This window comes from Cavia porcellus, unplaced genomic scaffold (genome assembly GCF_034190915.1).
Source record: "Cavia porcellus strain 051 isolate PalLab524CR breed Dunkin Hartley unplaced genomic scaffold, mCavPor4.1 scaffold_5, whole genome shotgun sequence".
Classification (NCBI taxonomy): domain Eukaryota; kingdom Metazoa; phylum Chordata; class Mammalia; order Rodentia; family Caviidae; genus Cavia; species Cavia porcellus.
The window spans coordinates 50,851,933-50,871,897 of NW_026947488.1; the positions used below are offsets into that span (position 1 = coordinate 50,851,933).

General features: G+C 41.6%; 1 protein-coding gene across 1 annotated transcript; it reads left to right on the top strand.

The window, feature by feature from the left end:
* The first annotated feature begins 801 nt into the window (after positions 1-801).
* On the top strand, positions 802-15,562 carry LOC100719905 (signal-regulatory protein beta-1). The gene is made up of 7 exons (XM_013159605.3): positions 802-931; positions 2,817-3,128; positions 4,386-4,694; positions 7,459-7,782; positions 11,300-11,614; positions 13,289-13,398; positions 14,043-15,562. The coding sequence occupies exons 1-6, from the start codon at positions 868-870 to the stop codon at positions 13,393-13,395; spliced, it is 1,431 nt and encodes a 476-aa protein (XP_013015059.2). The 5' UTR covers positions 802-867; the 3' UTR covers positions 13,396-13,398; positions 14,043-15,562.
* Positions 15,563-19,965: the final 4,403 nt, after the last annotated feature.

Genomic DNA, 19,965 nt, shown 5'->3' on the forward strand with positions numbered 1-19,965 from the left:
GAGAGACACAGGAGAGGCTGTTTTCATCAGCAGGTTAGGGAAACAGGAGCTATATTTCAATTCACTTTGTCCCAGCTTGAAGCCACTAGACAATACCTGGTATCAGGAGATGCCTATCCGACCTTATATGAGCCTAGTTAAGTGGAAGACAGGGATTGAATTTCCAAGTCCATGCTCTAACAGGTGTGGTGGCACAGACCTGTAATCTCAGCATTCCAGGAGGCTGAGGCAGGAAGACTGCAAGTTTGAGGCCAGTTTGAGCAACTTAATAATTTAACGAGCCCTTATCAAAATAAAAGAAACTGAAACAGGTCTTGGGATTCAGCTCAATGTGAAGGCCTTGGTTTAATCCCTAGAACTGGAGGTACTGAGGGGTGGGGATGGAGTCCATGCTCTGTGTTTGGTTATGTCTGTCCAGGCTCAGTTTCCCAGCCTTGCTGGGACCCACCACTGATCTATTCTCTCTTCCTGGAAGCTGTTCCAAGGGCTGTGACAGGGCAGACTTTCAGTGATGTCTGCTCAATGTGGAGGAACCTCAGGGAAAAAGGACCCTAAAGCTCACTGTATCAGGGCCAGCTCTGCGGCTGGAAGCTTGAGGTGGAGCTCAGCCCCTCCTTTGTCTAGCTCATGGGTACCAGAGGCAACAACCACCTCCCTAACTGTGGGTTGAGGGTTTGGGCGGAGCCCTTTTCTACAGTGACCACTTCTCTAGTTCATAGTTCTGCTCTAGGCTTGGCTGGGGGGTGGGCAGTGGGAGCTAAAAAGCAGCCTCAGGCTGGCAGAAGACTAGGTGGTGGCTTCCTGGTTGATCAAAGCCTCACCCTGATTTTCACCAGCTCAGACCAGGGACACAGTCTTGTTCTTAACATGTCTCCCACACTTGGGCAGGCCCTGTGCCCCCTCCTGACCATCCTTCAGCTGGGACTCACAGGTGAGTTCTGCATCCTGCCCACCTGACCCTCTGCAGGCAGAGCCCTATGGATTGCTAAGTGCAGCTCCCTGGGTTGCAGGTGGGAAACAGACCTAGAGGACAAGGTTGGGCCCTTTCCTGCCCACCAGGTGGTGTCTTGCCTTTCTTCCTCTGTGTGGACCCTGTGGGAAAAGGGTGCGAGCTTACAGGCCACAGAAGGAAGACATGATACAGGGCAGGATGCTAGGGGAGGCCAGACGGTGAAAGTGGACCCCCCTCCTCCCAAGAATTCTTGATGGGAATTCTGGCCTGGGTCAGGGAATGTGTACAGGCAGGAAGGACAGAAGCAGGGGATGAGTCCTGAACCCCAAGTCAGACTAATCCACTCACCTCTCATCACTGACAGCCTGTGTGCCCTTGAGCAAGTCATTCTTTATGATTGTCTGCTGACAGTTGGAATCTAGGTAAAAAGAGCATGCACATCTGGAAGGGCTTTATAAATCATAGTGGGCTGTGAGCAGGGAGGGAGGGGATAAGGAGGGAGCATGGTGCCCAGGTTGACACTGTGGGCTAACAGGCACAGGTCCACAGCCTTCCTGAGCTGTCCTCTGCCACTTGTTGCCCTGTGTTGACACTGCTGGCAAAAGTGTCTGTCTTCTATCCCTGCTGCCTGACTACAGGCTATTCAAGAGCCAAGGTCCTGTCTCTGCACCTCCAGCATCCAGCTCACAGCCTGATGCAGACCAATGGTTCAGGGTGCCTCAAAAGTTTGGAGAGATCATGCTGTACATGTCTGAAGAGCTGTCCTCTGGAGAAGGGTTGACTCTTGGTCTGCACTTTTCCTGGGATGACTCCAGGAGACAGCTGAGATTAGGAGTAGGAAATACTTTTTTATAGTCTTGTCTATGAGGGTAAACAAAGCTTCTGGAGGGGAGAGAACTCCATGTCACAGGAGATGAGAAGGGGGAGGGGGATGCCTTATGAGGTGTTGACAGGAGGAATGCGACTGGCAGGGCCGGCCACCTTTGTTGACTCCATACTCAAGCCACTATAAATTTATGTCCCAAATGGACATTGTGACTCTTCGCCATTCCTGTCTAACGTGGTCATTGTTCTGTTCTCTTCATCTCGAAAACAGAGCCACCATCTAACCCAATGCTCGAGAAAAACCTGGGGATCATTGTCCAGAATTCCTTCTACCCCTCATGCCCCATCCGCCCTGCTGCCATCCTGTGGGCCAGATCTTCCAACTGTATCTCCAATCCTCATGTTTCTCACCACCCCAAGCCAGGCTGCTGTAACTTCAGCTCCCCATAGGTTCCCTGTTCCCTTCTCACCACCGTCCTTGCTGGCCTCTACAGTCTTCTGAAAATGCAGTTGAGATTGTCTTGTACCTGTGTTTAATGTCTCTGTTTAATGGCCGTTGATCATACAGGATGGAATCACAAGTGTTGCCATGTCTCACGGGCTTACTTCTATCAGGGCCTCTTGTACACCCAAGTCCTACAACTCTCTTGGTTTCTTGTTCTTCTTAGCTCTTCCCACCTGAGGCCCTTCTTACCTGTTGTTTGCACCACTCAGAGTGTTCTTCCTGGGCCCTGTCCCATAGCTGGTTCCTATTCCTTTCTCAATTTTAGCTTAAATATATATTTCTCTGATCATGTCTTCAGAATGAGTCCTCCTGGCATCTCTGTGTTCTTTGGATTTCCCAAGGACACTGAGCCTGAGGTACGATTGGACCTAGTGTTTGCCGTTTACTTGTTTCTGTCTCTTTGTGAACTCCCTGAGGCCAGAACCAAGCACATGACAGTAGTAAGTCCCTGAGACCTTTATACCATGTATCTCTCTTATAGCCCGAGGTGGGGGGGGTACACCTGTGTGGTCATAGTCACACTGTCTTTTGCAGCTGGGCAGCCCTTCATCTCTCTGATGGGTCCATCTCAGAGGATAATTCCAGACATATCAGAACCTTTCAACTGCACTGCTGGCCCCTTCAGCTCCAGGGATGCCAATGTCACTTGGTTTAAGAACAGCGATGAACATCCAGCCTCAGTCCAACACCACATGGCTGACAACAAAGGCATGTACTCCATCAGCAGCAAGGCATGGGTGACACTGACTGGAGAAGACATCTTGTCTCATATCACTTGTGAAGTTACCCATAGCGACCTTCAAGAGCCCGTGCGAATGACCATGAATCTCTCCCAAGTGCTCTACAGTGAGTGGGCTGCGCAGTGCGCTTATGTATGGGTATTCTGGCAGCACTGGTTTGGGGATTTTTGACCAAAGCCTCATTTAACAAATGGAGATTTGGAATTTCACATTACCAGCCCTTACCACACATTAAGAGATAAAAAACATAGCTTCCAGAGGCTGGCTGTGTGTCTGGGTTTTAATCTCGGCTGGGCCACTTTGCAAATTGTGTGATCTTGGATACATTTCTTAACTATTTTATGCCTTAGTTTCTTTATAAAATAGGAATAAAATTAAGATCTACTTTGCAGGTTTCCTCTGAAGATTAAATAGATTATTCCTTATCTAACTCATAAAACTAGACATGGCTCACAGCAAGTTGCTCATGAGTATCTGATCTTCTCGTTATTATCTGGCCCCCTCCTTCCTTTTTAACCATCCTTGTCCAGTTAATACAGGTGTAATAAAAATGCAATGAATATTTAAACTGAAATTTTACTACAGTAAAAGACACGTTACCGTTAATCTCCCTCAAGACACTCTTCCTTCTTCAAACACACTTATTCCATTTTCTTGCCTCTTTCTGAAGCAATTCTGGAAGTTTTCTTTTGTGTCTTTATGAGATGGAATAAAAAATATGACAAATGCTACTGCCAAGAGTCACTGAATGGAAAAGCAGGCTTGTGAAAGCATTGTGGTGCGTCCTTGTCCACCTTATTCATCGGTTCTGGCACCATGCACCTCTGGCCTCCTTCAAAGTCAAAATGAAAGAATTCCCAGAATGGCTTTAGAAAGTGGCCTGGATGATGGGATAAGTGTTTTTGAAGTAAGGGGCAGTAATGGAAATAGATCTTTTACTTGAATACATTTTTAAAAATTTAAAGGTTCACCATATTTTTCAACATATCACTGCTATTGTTTTTTAAATTCTAAATAGCCATTGTTTATTCAACAAGTAATGAATATCCACTCCATGACAAGTGCTGTCCTAGGTGCTGTGAATTCAGTAACGAGCAAAATTAAGTCTCTGTCCTCATGGACATTATATTGTAATAATTGTTACAATTATATTTCATCATACAAAATATTTTAAACATAGAAAATAAAATGTCACATGCTTATCCACCTCCATTTATATTTACTAGATAGTAATACTTGTCACAGTTTGCTTTACATTGAGTATAGAAAGAGTGAGATATCTTGAGATTTGTTCCTTGAGACCTGGGGTGGGGGGGCAGGCAGGGACTAACATCACCAGTTCAGTTTCTGTTTTTCTGTCTAGTTATCCCCTCCCTAAATATCACCAAGTCCTCTGAGTCCTCTGACCATGATCATCACAGAGTGAACCTCACTTGCCATGTGAACCATTTCTACCCTTCCCACCTGAAGCTCATCTGGATGAAAAATGGGCACAAGATCCTCGAGGAATTCCCTGAGGTCACAAGCAACCTGGATGGAACATACTCTCTGGAGCACAAGCTGCCGGAGGAGGTCACACTGGATGGCAGTGAGTTTGCCTGCTGGGTGGTCCAGGGTGACCAGGCCCCAGTCAAAGCGGCCATCACAGTGCAGGCCTCCAGAAAGAGCACAGGTGAGTGCAGCTCTGGTTCAGCCCTTTTTGTGCAGCAGAGTGAAGGCCAGGCCTCAGAGGAGCAGTGAGTGAAGGTGGAGGAAGGCAGGATGCCCTAGATAAGAGAAAACTCTTAGCCACTTCCAAAGAGTGCTGTCTCCCTCCACCACACCCCAGAGGATGGAGTGGTCTTTCCTCCATTTCACGCACTCTTCATATGGAAAGTGTTCCACCCTACCTAACCTTGACTGTAATACAATTTAAAGAAAACTGGGCATCAGTCGCTTCTGGGGAAGCTGTTAATCAAGGTTGGTACAGTTGAAATTTCTGGAAGTCAGCTTTAAAGAGAAACTAGAAACCTTAGCTGAGAATGGGAGTGGCCGCAGGCCTTCACATTGGATGGGTGTGTGCCCCTTCCTTCTGGTTTTCTGGCTTCCACTCTTCTCCTTCCTTTCCATCTTTTTCCTCTTCCGGTCTGACTTTTATGGCCTGAAATGATTTTTTCCCACCAGAGGGCGCTGCCGGCTGGCAATTCAGACGGCGACGGGCGAGAGCTGCTCTCTCTCTGTTGGTCCTGTTTAGATCCTCTTGAGGGATGAATTATTGCTGGCCTGCACAGGCATCTGATGAGTAGGGAGGATGAGTGAGCCCAGGGAAGCCAGCGTGCGGGGCGACAGCTGTCCGGAGAAGCGGGGAAAGAGCTTTTTTCCTACGTGCCTTGTGCCTCTGTGCAGTGTAGTCTACAGACAGCTTGGGTGTGAGGCTGAAAACAGAGGGGAACGAAGTGGTCTTCACATAATAGGCTTCCACCTTTTCCTCTCTGTCTCTCCCGCACAGAATTGCCCTTTATCTGCCTCCTGTAGGAATTCTCAGGGCAATGATCTCATACATCTTTAAATTCCACCTCGCTTTACTGCCCAGCAGAAAAACATCTACCCAGCAGGCTGTACAGGTGTGGGTAAAAACTCCAAGCTTCCTTTCAGGTGGGAAGCAGCTTGAGTTAGTGCTTTATTGACTCGTGCTGAGTTTTCCCTTCTCTGTCTTATGTTTCTCCTTCACTTGACTTCAGCATCTCTAGCCTTTGGATGCAGAATGAGCCCATGGGAGCATCAGTTCGATGATGGTGCTACCTATGCAGCTTTATGAGCTTCAGAGCTGCAGGGAGAGGGCAGCTTCTGCCTCTTCAGGTACTCAGGCCTCTTTAGGGGGAGCCTCTACAAGCCACCTCAAAAGACTGTTCATCAGCATCCCCAGTCCATTGTACACTTGCATTCCGTGCCCTGTTCCTTTTAGCTAACAGTCATAGAGAACTTACTCTACACCAGGCTCCGCACCCGCGTGGATCCTATGACAGATGGAAGGTAGGATAGGAACCAAGATCTCAGAAATCTTAAACTGCATCTTAGTATAGCTTAGGATGCAGCTGTCTGTTCAGAAATTCAATGTGTTTTACTGTAATTTTCTCTTCTATCCTGCCAAAGAATGCAAACCCTAGTACTCTTTCAAGGCTCTTACCAAAGCTGCATCTTAAATACCCTATATCTGATATCCATTTTTCCTGAACTGTCACATCTGTCTGCACCATTCAGTTCCCAAAATTGGTGCTTAAACTGTGGGCTTCCTGAAAGCTCATATCCTGGGGTTTTATCACACCACAAACAGTTCCCCATGTCCTTGGAACAGAGGCAATCCCTTATGCTTGAAGGTGGTCACATTTTGATGTTTCAGGGACCAGTGTCACATTACAAGGTTGCCCCTGTCCATGTGTGTGACTTCAGGTAAAGCAGCTCTAAGTCATATCTTCCTCTGTACCTTTCTGGGACACATTGAGGTTTGCTTTTCCTAACTCCTGCAAGGCATCTGTACAGTGGGGCACATAGTGAGGGCTCTAAAATATTTGTTTACAGACTCCGTAGTGCCCAGAAAGTTTAAAGATCACTGATCAATATAAAGCCAGCAGAGGCTTGAGGTGAAATTTCTGGGTTACACTGCCAATTCTGTTCTCCATAAAGCCACTGGCCAAGTCCCTAACCCTCTCTGAGTCTTTTCATTCTCCATTCACATCAAAAATAGAATGAGGAACAATTCCATGGATAGTTTTTATGTATGATGCTGATGGTTACCATTTATGGAGTCATTAGTGTGCATCACATATCCCAATTCAGCTCTTTTAGTTAATTTATTAACTTTGAGAATTAAGTTTCATCCCCACTTTACAGATAAGGGACTAAGACACAGTTAAATTGTTTGAACTCATCCAGGGGAGGCTTGTGAATGCAAAGTTGGGCTGAGTGGACTTCCAAAGCCTGTACTCTAACCTCTTCCCATGACCTGCTTGTGAACAGTAAGGGATTTCTCCTTTGGAGAGACCGAGGACATGGCTGAGTGGTAGTCAGAGGAACAGACCATGGGATCAAAATGCCTGGTCAAGAACCTGTGGCTCTGCCATGGCTAGCTTTGGCCTGAATAGATACTCAGCCCTGGGAATCAGTTTCCTCATCTGTGAAATAGTACCTCTCTAGCAGGTTTGCTGTGAGAACTCAGTGAATTGGGAGAGATACCAGAAGCAGGTTGTGATAAGGCTGTTTGCCATGATGCTGGCCTCCTTATAGACTGTGTGGTCCCCTGTGGCTTCCTGTTCAGCCTCTAAAAGCAGCTTCATTTGGAGCCCATCATCAGGGAACATTTAAGCCCCATGGAAGGCAAGCAGCAGGGATTTTGAAGATTCATTCATACAGGGATTCAAGCAACTGTGGCATGGGCTCATAAGGGTCTGTACTTGCAGGAAGGATGTCCCCATCACAGAGGATCTCTGCCAGCTTGGAAGGCCCCCAGCAGCGATCTGAGCCTGGCACAAGCATCCAGCTAATGTACACATTGATCAGATTACAAACACGTCATGTTACGATGACCTGCTTCAAAAACAATCACAAACTCCAGACCAAGTCCCAGACCAAGGTGTTCTCTGGTGGAGACACCTATAATATCACCAGCACTGTGTTTGTCCCACTGAACAAAGATGATATGTTGTCCTTTGTCCATTGTGAGGTAAAGCAGAAGTCAACACTGATTCTCCAGAAAAACATCAGCCTGAGCCAGTACCTACGTGGTAAGAGCTTTCTTTTTGTTTGGCTGAGCCAGTGCAGAGTTGGGATGGGAAATTGTTAATTTTCTCCCTGAGAAAAGAGTTCACTTGGCTGTGCAAGTATTCAATAATTGACACCTGTGAAGTACTTGGTCCAGTGTCTCTGACACACTGATTGCACAAAGATGGCATTGGTTGTTGTGTTTTTTAATTCTCAGTAATTACTTTCCATCATTTTAAAATGCAGACAGAATATCTTCTGGAAATTTAATTTTATTATTTATATTAAGTGCTTTGTGACTTTTAAATTTTAGAGATTATGATGATAGTAGATTATTATTTCTAGCTGGATAGGGTTCTCATTTTTTGTTTGTCTGTTTTACTTTCTTAGTTTACCTGGGCTGTACCATTTGCTTGGAAGATTTGTAAAATCATAAAGTGTAATTCCTAGAAAGGATCTAGTAATCATCTCAGTGTTTCTGACAACTCTAAAGTCATGAGAAGTCAAGTGGGTGGTCCGAGGTTGTATAGTGTAGTGGTAAAGTGAAATCTTTAAAGCACATTTAACTTTAAAATTTACAAAATATTTCTCTCTTCATTTCCCCATTCAAAGAATAGAGGAACCAGTGTGCTATTATCGTGTATTGTTTGCCATAGAAGAAAATAATGGCATTAATGTCTCAAGTGCAACACACAATCAGTAAAGTCACAGTCATTAACTTAGTTAATGTGTACAACTGCCCTCTATAGCTGTCTTGTTTGTGGATTACAAAAGGAAACTGGAATATAAGCCAAGTTTGTAAAGCTTGTGAGTGAGAGTCCTTTTGACATGAGTCCACACTTCCAACTCTGCTGTTGGTACCAGCTGTAGAGTTGCTTGTGAATTCCCCAAGATATCTTGGTCTGGAAGTTGATAGTGCAGGGGTCCTCCATATCCAGCTACTTATTATACAGTTCCCCAGGGTTAGGGTAGCTGTGGTGAGAAGCAATAGTCATAGAAAATATGATTAGTCAAAGATGAGCTGCTACTCTAAGCTGTTCTCTGTTCACCACGCACACAATGTAGATTAAGTGTCTTGCCATGGAATGTCTTTATGGGTCTCTTTGTTTGTCTTCCCCTGGAAGCAAAGCCTGAAGCCAGGATTTGAGCAGTGGGGAGTTGAAAGATAATGCTGAGGGTCGAGATGTGGGGAGCCAGAGATTAGGAGGACAGCCAATAAAGGATGAATTATTGGTCTGGGTGCTTGAGTGGGCAACTGGAAATACTTTGAAGAGCAATGTATACTATGTCTCAGAGTTGTCCCAAGAAAAAGAGAGCATGGGACATGATTGATTGGGTAGATGGCATATCATGGTCATAGGGAAAACCAAGGCAGAAAAGGAGGGAGGAGCTTTGGGAGCTTGAGGTAGAACTCTGCATGTGTCACCACCTAGCACTGCTGCCCAGAGGTTGGTGTCTACGGAGTTGCTCGAGCCCAGAATCACTTGCTGAGGGAGGTTGGCTTGGTCTTGAAGGAAGCCTGGAAATATCAGGTCAAAGTGTACAGGTAGGACCTACATTGATAGCACAGTGAGACTGAGGTTTTGCAAAAGCTGTGCTTCAAGAAGTTGATGCAAATGATCCTAGGCTATTGCTGGGATCACAGGCAAAGCTTTGAGGTGTTAGAAATGGAAGAAGAAGGAGGAAAAGTCTCTGATGATAATGATACTGTGAGTACTTCAAAGGGAAACACTTTTGATTAAAAGAGAGTCCTGTGAAGACTTATAGAACACTCAAATAATTTCAAATAATTTTTCAAAATAACCTTTTAACAAAGGTGCTTGTGAATGGGAAATTTAAAATGAAGGATTTGTTGGTGCTATGGTTTAAATTTTGGCTAAAAAAATCATGCCAGCTTCTTTGTACCCCTACCATTTATTTTTCCTCAGAGTTGGTGGGTAGTTGCAGTTATATTCTGAATATAATTAAAATATACGTTAAGTAAAATTATTTTGATAGTTTAAATACTTTTCAGAATAAAGTTTCAGCCAATTCCTTTTTGACAGTGTCTGTGAAATTGCAGCCTGGATCTGTACAGGTTCTTTTTACCATCCCCAGTCCTCTTTGTTCTTTGTTTTGAAATAAGGTCTTGCTGAGTTGCCCAGACTGAGCTTGAATTTGTAATTCTCCTGCCTCAGTTTCTCAGAGTGCTGGAATTATATAAGTTTCTTCTAAGCGTTGCTTTTCTTTTTTCCCCTGTTATGAAGTAACTTTCTGTATTTACCTCATTTGGTTTTGTGAGGATTAAATACCAAAATCCATGCACACTCTTGCCATACAGTGCCTGGGGCCATTATCAGCAGCTGTGCTCAGCCCTCTGTTTTCCTGATGCAACCACGGATCCCATGCCACCAGATTAGGCCACTTATTTGGTGACGTTGCACCCTAACTGTTCCCCATGACACCGTGATATTACCAGGCCTTGATTTTCCTGGTCCTTCTTTCTCAGGTGTTGCCCTTTGCTTGGCAAGAATCTCTGTGCTGGGCCTGGGTGCTGCAGGTAGAAATTGAGTGCAGTGGTCAGCTGAAGTTCTCTTATTGTGGTTTTCTCACCCATTAGCACCAGCATGGATAATGTTTTATAAGTCTAGGAGGCTTGAGAAGGAGAAAAGGATATTTTGGGATTTGATGCCCCTAGCTCCTTTAAACAGTGCTATGTAAAGATTTATTCTTGCGACCCTTGAATGAAATCTGAAATTTCTAAACTGGATCCAAAGTCTTGGAAACAGAGGGACAATGCCATGCACAAAGTCTTAGTGGGCCTAACATTACTGCAGAGCCAGAATCCAGATCACCTAGTCCTTAGTATCACAGCTGTACCTGCAGTGCATTTCTATGAAATCTATTTCAATAGATTTTGAAATTCATTCAATATTCCTCACTGTGAATATGTTCTATTGTGTAGCCAAAGATCTGATTAAAAATTATAGATGTATTTGATCCTAATTTCAAAAGCCTGGTATCATAATTGCTTACAGATTTATAGTCTGGTTATCAAAGTTCCATAATGGTAAAAACATTCTGTCTGTAAAGGAATCCAACTTATGCCACTTGTGATTTTGGCAGTTCATTCCTATGTAAAATACTAGTAACTAGGAGTATCTTGGACTTCAAAATTTAGTGTCTATAAATTTTCAAATCACAGAATTATCTAGTCATAGAATGAGTCAACTGGTATGTAGCTTCCTAGTTGAATTTATACTTCATATTTAATGCCAAAGTGAAAAAGGAAAGAAAGACTGGGATGTTTTCATCAATCTCATCCACCTCTCTGCTCTCCACCTAGCCATCTATCCATCCATCCATCTATCCATCCATCCATCCATCCAAATGAGTTCCTGTATGTACTCACACTGCTATTTCATTATGCATTTCCTTCTTGTAGCCAGTACTTAATACTTCTTGATGACAGGCTCTGAGGCTATGTGTAAGTTGAGGTCCTCATTCCCAGGAGCTCTCAGTGGAAATCCTATTGTAACTGCTTTTTCTGGGCTTTTTCAGTGCCCCCTGCAGTGACAGTGTCCCATTCTCCAATCTCCTCTGGCTTGGTGACCATTACCTGTCATGTGCAGAGATTTTATCCAGAGAATGTGCACATCATCTGGCTGGAAGACTGTCATACACTCAAGGGAACTGCGGAACTTGTGTTCAAGAGGAATACTGATGGTTCCTACACCAAGCAATGCTCACAGTTGGTAAACATATCAGTGCAGGGGCCTGAGCGGGTGTTCACCTGCAGGGTGCAGCAAGAGAAACAAGATTTCATCCAGGCCAGCCTCATATTGCCCACCACAAACAAGTCCACTGAAAGCCCAGGTAAACTGACATCTTTTATTATAGTCAGCTGGGTCACTCCTGTCTCCTGAGTAGATTTCAGGAAACACAGGGAGAGGGAACTTGAGGGTAACTGAGATTTTATCCAAATCGGACACCTGTGAATCTTTGACAAAACAGACTAGTTTCTCTTCAGTGGTTTCCTTTAGATGTGGCTACCTGGAAAGATTTCTTTTTTTTTTGTTGTTTTGTTTTCAGTTTTTATTTTTATTTGTATGCACATGTTTACATTGTATAATCATTAAATTTCTTGTGGGAAGCTGGTTCATGTACATAACAGATATCAATTCTTTTTTTCATCCACTTTTCCTCTCCTCTCCCTCAATCTCTTGATCTCCTTCCTATATGAAAAAGAGCCACCTCCTTGCTTCCTAGTAACTGTCTTTTATTTTGCTTTTCATTTATATTTTGTGTTTCCCGTAAAAGAGTCCCAGAATAGCAAAAACAATCCTAGGTAACACGAGCAAAGCAGGAGGCACCACAATCCCAGATGTGAACTCATATTACAGAGATACAGTGATAATAACAGCATGGTACTGGCAAAAACAAACAAACAAAACCAGACATGTGAATCAATGGAGCAGAATAGAGGATGAGAAACAAGCCCAGACATACTCAACTGTTTGATCTTTGACAAAGGGGCCAACAGCATATACTGGAGGAATAAGAGCTTCTTTAACAAATGGATCTGGGCAAAAATTTGCTATCTACATGCAAAAGATTGAATCTAGATCTCTTGCCATGTAAGATTCTTTCATTTCTGTGAAGATTATGTTACTGGCTCAACCTTCTTAGCCCTAGAGAGAGTACAGTTTAATGGTAACTTACCAGTGAGTATGAGCTGTTTGTCAGTAAAACTTTCTTGTTTAAAATAGTCTGAGTTATGTTAAAGCAAAGTCACCTGTAGATTGTTCTAGAATATTTGTTTGAACAGTCTCACTCCAGGCTGCATAATGTCTGCTGTGATGACAGAACAGGCTCTTCCACTTAATTCTTACACAGATATATGACTTTCATATGTCCAGTTTATTCACTGGTAGCTAGAGCCTAAGAAAAATGCTCATTCATCGGGTCTGAATTAATAAAAGTATGTACTACATGTAGTCTACATGTATTTCTACCATAAACACCAGCCACTATCAGTAACTACTGTTACTATATTTGAATTCAGATAAAATTATTTTAGAATTCAGTTTCCATTATAGCTTTGGAAACATATGTGATGTTATCTCTATCTCTCAGAGACTGTTTATTCATCTATAACATCTATAAGATGTTGCTAATGGTAACATCTTCCTGAGAGCAAAGGTTATATAGCAAAGGTTACATTAAATTAGAGAACTGGCAGAGATTGCATTCAGTACTGTACTTCTGAAGTTATTTTACAGTGAGTATCATCCACATTGGTGGATGTTAGATGGTCAAATCAGTATTTATTATGTGAAATAAAAGCCTCACAGATCAAAATCATCTCTATTCTGAGAGAGGAAAACAAAACAAACAAAACAATAACAGCAGCAACAAAAAGAGTTCAGGATTGGAATCAAATTAGGTACCACTTGCTAGTTCTGGAATTTTCTGGCTACCCGAACTTGGAGAAAATACTTAAACTCACAGAGCCCCATTTGATGGCTATTTCTGCTCTTTGGTATTTAGGTCAAGAGACATCTGCCTTCATCTTCATGGCCTTCGTCCTGGGCCTCAAAGTCCTGCTTGTGGTGAGTTTCACAGTCACCTATGTCTGCAGGTGGTGGAACCTGTGACAGGTGAGTTTGGGAGTGGGTCTTAGTCCTTAGGGATAGAGATCAAGTTCATGGTCATGGACTGGCCATAGAAGTTCAGGGCAAGTTACAAAGTCACAGGGGGCCCATGAGGATGCCTATGAGCGTGAGCCAACTTCAATAAGTGGTTGTGAATACTCTTTTTCATTGTCCAAATGTCTTTTAGAATTCTCAGTGGCTTTCAACTCTATGCATTCTGTAGAACCATGGGTTTGGAAGATTTTAAGTTATATCCTTGGGACTCTGAAAGTGGGACCCTACGGTGTGTGTGTGTGGGGGAATGAAAGTGGAGACAAAAATTCCAAGAGTTCTCCCCATAGGCAGCTATATTTCAGTTTTCATATGATATATATTTGCAACAAATAAGAAACTATTGCTCAAATCAACTAACAGACCATATCCAAAATCTTGGAAGTTCTGACTGGTGACAAAGATAAATATCGGTATGGGAGAAAGTTCAGAACCCAGAGAGAGGTGTTCAGTTGTAGTGAGTAGCTTCATTTTTCACTTGTACCATGAACAAGGCAGAATGCCTACCACATACAGTAATGGAGGCTTAATAAATATACTATACATTTAATTAAGACATGAATGAACAAACAAATGAGCCCATGATATTTTTCCTGCAGGGTGTACATGTCTTGTGATTGACACATTGCTTCCAACCCTCTTACAAGGGCTACAGTGGAGAACAGAAGCCACAAGGACTCAAGACCTTTGACCTTTTCTCTATTACCCTTATCACAGACATTCTCTCCCTCCATTTTGTTCTCATGTTCCCTCCCTCAGGACTTTTGGGCTGGGTCAGCGACAGAGCTGGGTTGTGGGAACTGGCAATGTCTGAACCCTGATGTATTACTGAACTTGAAATTGGCTCTGCTTCTATCAAAGGAGAATGAAACCGATTGGGAAAATAGATGTCTGCTCTGCTCTGATCATGAATTTCCAGAAGAATTTCATTTTTATCTAGGCTTTTAACATACAGAAAGTTCGAAATTTCTGGTATGTTGAACATGCATTTTTCTATTCTGAAATGTATAAGAATCAATATAAAAATATCCCTGGACCTACTACCCAAATCTTGCAAAATATTAGCAATTTACCATTATGTTATTCATTTCCTTTTAAAATCTTTGTCCTGAATTGGTGTTCATCTTTCTGAATGTGACTTTATATTTTTATTACACATGTATAAACTTCAAAACAATATATAATATTATTTTTCATATTTTATATTTTGTATAAATGCTGTTATTTTGTAACCAGCATTTTGGAACTTTTTAATGCTTAACATAGTATGTGAATTTATTGTTGCTGACATATATAGCTCTGTTTTACTAATTTTTCACTATTGTATGGTTCTCTAATATGGAGAATAGCACACAATTCATCAATTGTTTTATAATGGACATTGAAACTTTAGTGTTTTTGTGAGAATAATTCTGTCTTAAATATTCTTATGTTTATTTCCTTGGGCACCTGTGAAATATTTCTTTTGTTCTAGTGTGTTCCACAAAGCAACAGTGTTGGGAACGTTTGGGAATTATTGTTACACAAAGATAAATTTTCTATTTTTGGTCAAGCTGGTCATTTGTATTTAACCTAACTGTATTTTATTTGATGTATGAGTGTTTTATCAGGATCTTTTTTCCTACAAGATAAATTACCCGGCACTCACTGATACCTACTGCCACCATTGCCATACATCAAGTTTCTAAAATCGGGGGTTATTTTGATGAGCACTTTTTTCTACTAACCTACTTTTCTATTTCTGTCAATATTATACTGTTTTAGAATAGCTTTACAATGTTTTTTCTCATCTCTTTTCAGCAAACCAGTTTATTTTATTTCTTTCAAAATTATTGTAGCTAAGCTCCAAAGCATTTTAGAATTATTTTGTCAAGTTTTATGAAAAATCTCTTTAGAATCATTATATTATGTTTAATATGTATAAATAACTCACTTGAAAAATTATATATTGGGCAACCTGATATATTTCTGCCAGAGAGTCTTCACATACATGGGCATGATATTCCTCTATTTAGAATTTTTTCATTATTTTCAATTCAGAATTACACAGTCCTTTCCCCTAAAATAATCTTACACATCTTTAATTAAAGCAATCTTTAGTACTTGATATCTATTAAATCTTTTAAAATTATTATTGCTTTTTTTAAGTTAAAGAGAATAAAACAAAAGAGGACAGAACAAAGCAAATCAGAACATAACAATGTAAGCAACAGAGCACTTCACAAAAAGACAATTAGATATTAACAGTAGCTACCATAATGTCTCTTTTCTTTGAAATAGTTGAGCATACCTTCACACACAGCAATATCAAACATAACAAAGTAGCATAAAACCATTCAAGAGAATGAAAGTATAAGGACATTCAAAACCAAATAACAGAAAATGAACAATGGTTACTATAATATCTCATTTTCCATAAAAATTTGTTTATACTATCACACATATTAAAATCCAGTAAGACACAACATGATAGAATCAATGGAAATAGAAGAGCAAAAGCATGGTAGGACTTCAAGGCAAGATGATATTAAATCAGCAAGGCTGCCATAACATCTTGTTTTCTTCAAAGTAGCTGTTCACTATCACACATAATAAAATCAAACAAAGAGACCGGAAAAAAATGGCGGCTGGCTAGGGGATCGAGCAAAGAGTCTCTCCGGAGAATTCACACTAGAAGCTAAAAAAAGACAACACGGAGAGGGCCAGACAAATCGATAGTGATTCTTATTAACCAAGACAGTACAGCTGGAGGATTTAAAGTCATGCTGAGACCTTGAACGCTGATAACGGGAGGCTGCAAATCCCGTGCCTTTAAATCAACAAGCTGACCCATGGACCCAACAGGAAAAGCTGAGTTGCATTTGGGGACTGCGGGAAACTGAGACCCGGGCCGGGACTCCAAGTAGCAGCCAAGTCTGCACCGCTGCACCAGAGCGGATGTACAAAGCTCGGGCGTTTCAAATTTAAACGGTGCACAGATATCTGACCGGCCAGCGCTGTGCCGGGAGCGCACGCTGTGCACCGCCCCGAGCTGTCCCGGGAGTGCGGGAAAGGTGGGCAGCTTGGTGTGCGGTGGTCCCGGAATGAGGACTTGCACCGGACTCTGGTGAGTACCGGGAATCCCGCGGCTGCTGGGGTTGGCCAGAGAACAGCTGGCCCACCACCACGGGGAAATCAATAACACAGAGTCTGGTGCAGACATATTAGCCTGGCGGCAGAAACTGCAGTGTGGTGACATCACCAGGTCCCCCTGAGGGGAGGGTTGGTGGAAGACATCTTGAATCCTGGCAGAGCCTGATTAATTGCTGGCTTCAGCTCCACACAGAGAACTTAGTGGGAGACATCTTAGTTTTGGGTGGATCTGCTATTCTGGCACTCCTGTCACAGAGAGGTTTGGAAGAGAATGGCTGGGATTTGGGCAGAACCCTGTGCCATAAGTGACATTACTCAGCTGCTTCTGGTACAAAGAGAATTGGCAGGAGCTACTGGGGCTAAACCAAGCCTCTGCTTGGGGCCCAATAAGCGGATACAAAATAGCCACAACTCAGTGACAACCAGAAAGTACAGCCTAATTTATGAACTAACTGACACAGAGGCTAGAGACTAGCCTGTACCACCCCTGCATCCCAGCCTACCCCAGATAACAGTAAATTGGGGAGGACAGCAAAAACTCAAGCCAGCACGCTTCTGAAAGGCCCTAAGCAATTCGGAGAGGGCCAGAGAACTCCAGGACAGTCTGAAAGAAACCAGAAACACGACAAGACATAAAAAAAAATCTTCAGCTGCTCAACAGGAGAAAATAAGCCCAGGAGAACTAAGCACTGAAGACAACAAGCACAGTAATCATCCTCTACTCGACACAGCATCAGCCGAAATTAAAAAGTACCTACATGATCTCATAGAGGAATTTAAAGCTGTACTCCTGATCCAAGTGAGGCAAGATATAAAGAGATTAATTAAAGAAGTGACAAGCCCCGCCCAAGAGAACACAGATGGAAGAACTGAGGAAATCAGAAAAGAAAGAGAAGCATCTGAAGAAGAATTTAAGCATAACTTAGAATACATGAAACAGATCCAAAGAGAATATCAGGAAACTAAAAATTCCATTGAATATTGGCAAAATGCCTTGACAGAAACTAAAGACAGCCTTCTGAAACTTGAAGAGAGATTTAGGGCATATGAACGTGAAAGAAAAAGCCTCTTAAAAATAACAAGGAACCAGAAAGAAGCAATTCTAAAACTGGAAGATGACAAGAAGATACATAACCTAAGAATAAAGAATGTGAGTGAGGAAGCAGGAACATCCAAAAATGAAATACAAAAAATATTCACAGATATATTAAAGCAAAATTTCCCATGTATAGCAAAAAGAAATGATATCCAGATAAAAGAAGCATACAGAACGCCAGCTACCTACAACCAAAACAGATCTACGCCTAGACATATAATAATCGAGATCCCAGAAATCCACCAAAAAAACAGAATATTAAAAGCAGCCAGAGAAAAGATGCAGGTTACCTATAATGGAAAATCTATCAAAATAACAGCAGACTTATCAACACAAACTCTTAAGTCAAGAAGGGAGTGGGGAGAAATATTCCAAGTCCTGAAGGAAAAAAATAAGCAACCAAAGTTCATATATCTGTCAAAACTCTCTCTAAAAATTAATGAAGAAATAAGATACTTTCAAGACAAGGAGGAACTATGGGAGTTCGTGGCCACCAATCCAACCCTACAGAGAGCGCTGAAGGACATTACAGAGAAAGAGAGGAAGAGATATCAGGATTCCAGCTACAGTGGCAGAGAGGCCTCAGTGAACGGGGCAGACAATGGAATGAGGGAATAAGGTGGACAAATTATAGCAGAAAAGTGGAGTAGCAGACATGAGGCAGAGATGGTAAGCTAGTCTTTAGTATAGACAGCTCTGAAACTATATATATATAAAAAAAGCAGAGGTCATTGCTAATGGTGTATAACGATTTAAAAGACACAGTAGTCCTAGTGCCATATTTAGATTGAATTTAACTTGTTCTGGTCTGTCCACTCATGTCAGATTTGAAGACACAGACCTCTAGAACCAAAAATAGCAGGTTATACCATGGTAACTATCCTTACTTTCCTATTAACTTAAACTGAAATCCTGTATTACTTACATTGTCTTACTATGTCTGATCTTAATTGTATCTGAATCATAAGACTATTGGTTGGCCTTGAATGATTCTATTTGAAATTGGTATGCTTGTTAGAATCAACCCTAAAAGTAGAGGAAACTACTCTGAGCATGACAAGATGTAAAGGATATCCATACTGGTATGAATCAGTAACAGCTCTCAAATACTACAATGCAGTCAAAGTTAAGTTTTTATAAAAATAGGTGATAGTATGTTTAACTATAATAAGCCAGTGTTGTCGACAAATCTGTTGAAAATAACAAGAGAAAACATAGTAGCTACGGAAGATCATGTATATTGCAGTTTGATATGTCTTATCCATTGCATGTTTTTCTAGGAAATTGTTTTGCTGTCTTGTTATGACTTGGTTTTCCCTATAATACAGAGAGGATAGATATATAGGTAGAAATTCACACATGGGTTTTTTTTCTTAAATTATTTACGGGAACAGATTATATAATACAAGATGTAAGGAACAAATACTCTGAGGAAGAGGTGCTGAGAAACCCGAGGCTTATTTTGTAGCATTATAATATAAATTCTAGCAATCTATTGTTTGCTGATTAGAATGACATTAGTCTGGTTTCTTCAGTTCAACTTCAGCAGAGATGGGGACGGCTATCACAAAGAGAATGAGAGATGCGATGGTAGTTGCTATTCTCTTCCCTAATTTGGAACTTGAGGACCTAAAAAGACTTCATCATCCTGTAATGATTTGATTAGTTCTATAATATGCAATAAGTATATAAAGTGGGTGAAGATAGGGACAACTATTTGTAAGAAGCTAGAGACAGTTAGATAATGAAGATCTCCAGTGGACTTGCTTTGAAATCTGTATTTTTTAAATTGTTTTTTATTTTTATTTTTTTAAATGTTCTGTTCTGTTTTGATATGGTTAATCTTACCCTCTTTGAGATGTAAAACAAATGTGTAGGACTGATAATCATATTATGGAGCTTTTGTTTGATCAAAGAGCAGAATGGTCTGGAGGGTCACTTTTTTGAAAGTCATTCTAAGTACTCTAATTCTACAACCTGAACAGCTATTTCGAAGATGACAACTTGTAACTTACCAACCGACAATTTCTTACCTTTTGTTTATCTGTAATTTTGTATTATTTCTACTCCCCCCTTTTTTTTATCTCCATGTATTTTTTTTTCGTTTCCTTTTCTTTAAATAAAAAAAAAATAAAATCAAACAAAGCAGAATAAAACCATTCTAGCTGGGCATGGTGGCTCACACCTGTAATCCCAGCACTCAAGAAGCTGAGGCAGGAGGATCATTGTGAGTTTGAGATATGCCTGGGCTGCAAAGTAAGTGTAAGGCTAGCCTAAACTGCATAGCAAGACCC

Bases quoted from the DNA above. Each gene is read 5' to 3' on its own strand.
- LOC100719905 (XM_013159605.3), top strand. From the start codon at position 868: ATGTCTCCCACACTTGGGCAGGCCCTGTGCCCCCTCCTGACCATCCTT. The intron at 7,783-11,299 runs GTAAGAGCTTTC...GGGCTTTTTCAG, and splicing joins CCTGAGCCAGTACCTACGTG to TGCCCCCTGCAGTGACAGTG. The intron at 11,615-13,288 runs GTAAACTGACAT...TTTGGTATTTAG, and splicing joins CAAGTCCACTGAAAGCCCAG to GTCAAGAGACATCTGCCTTC.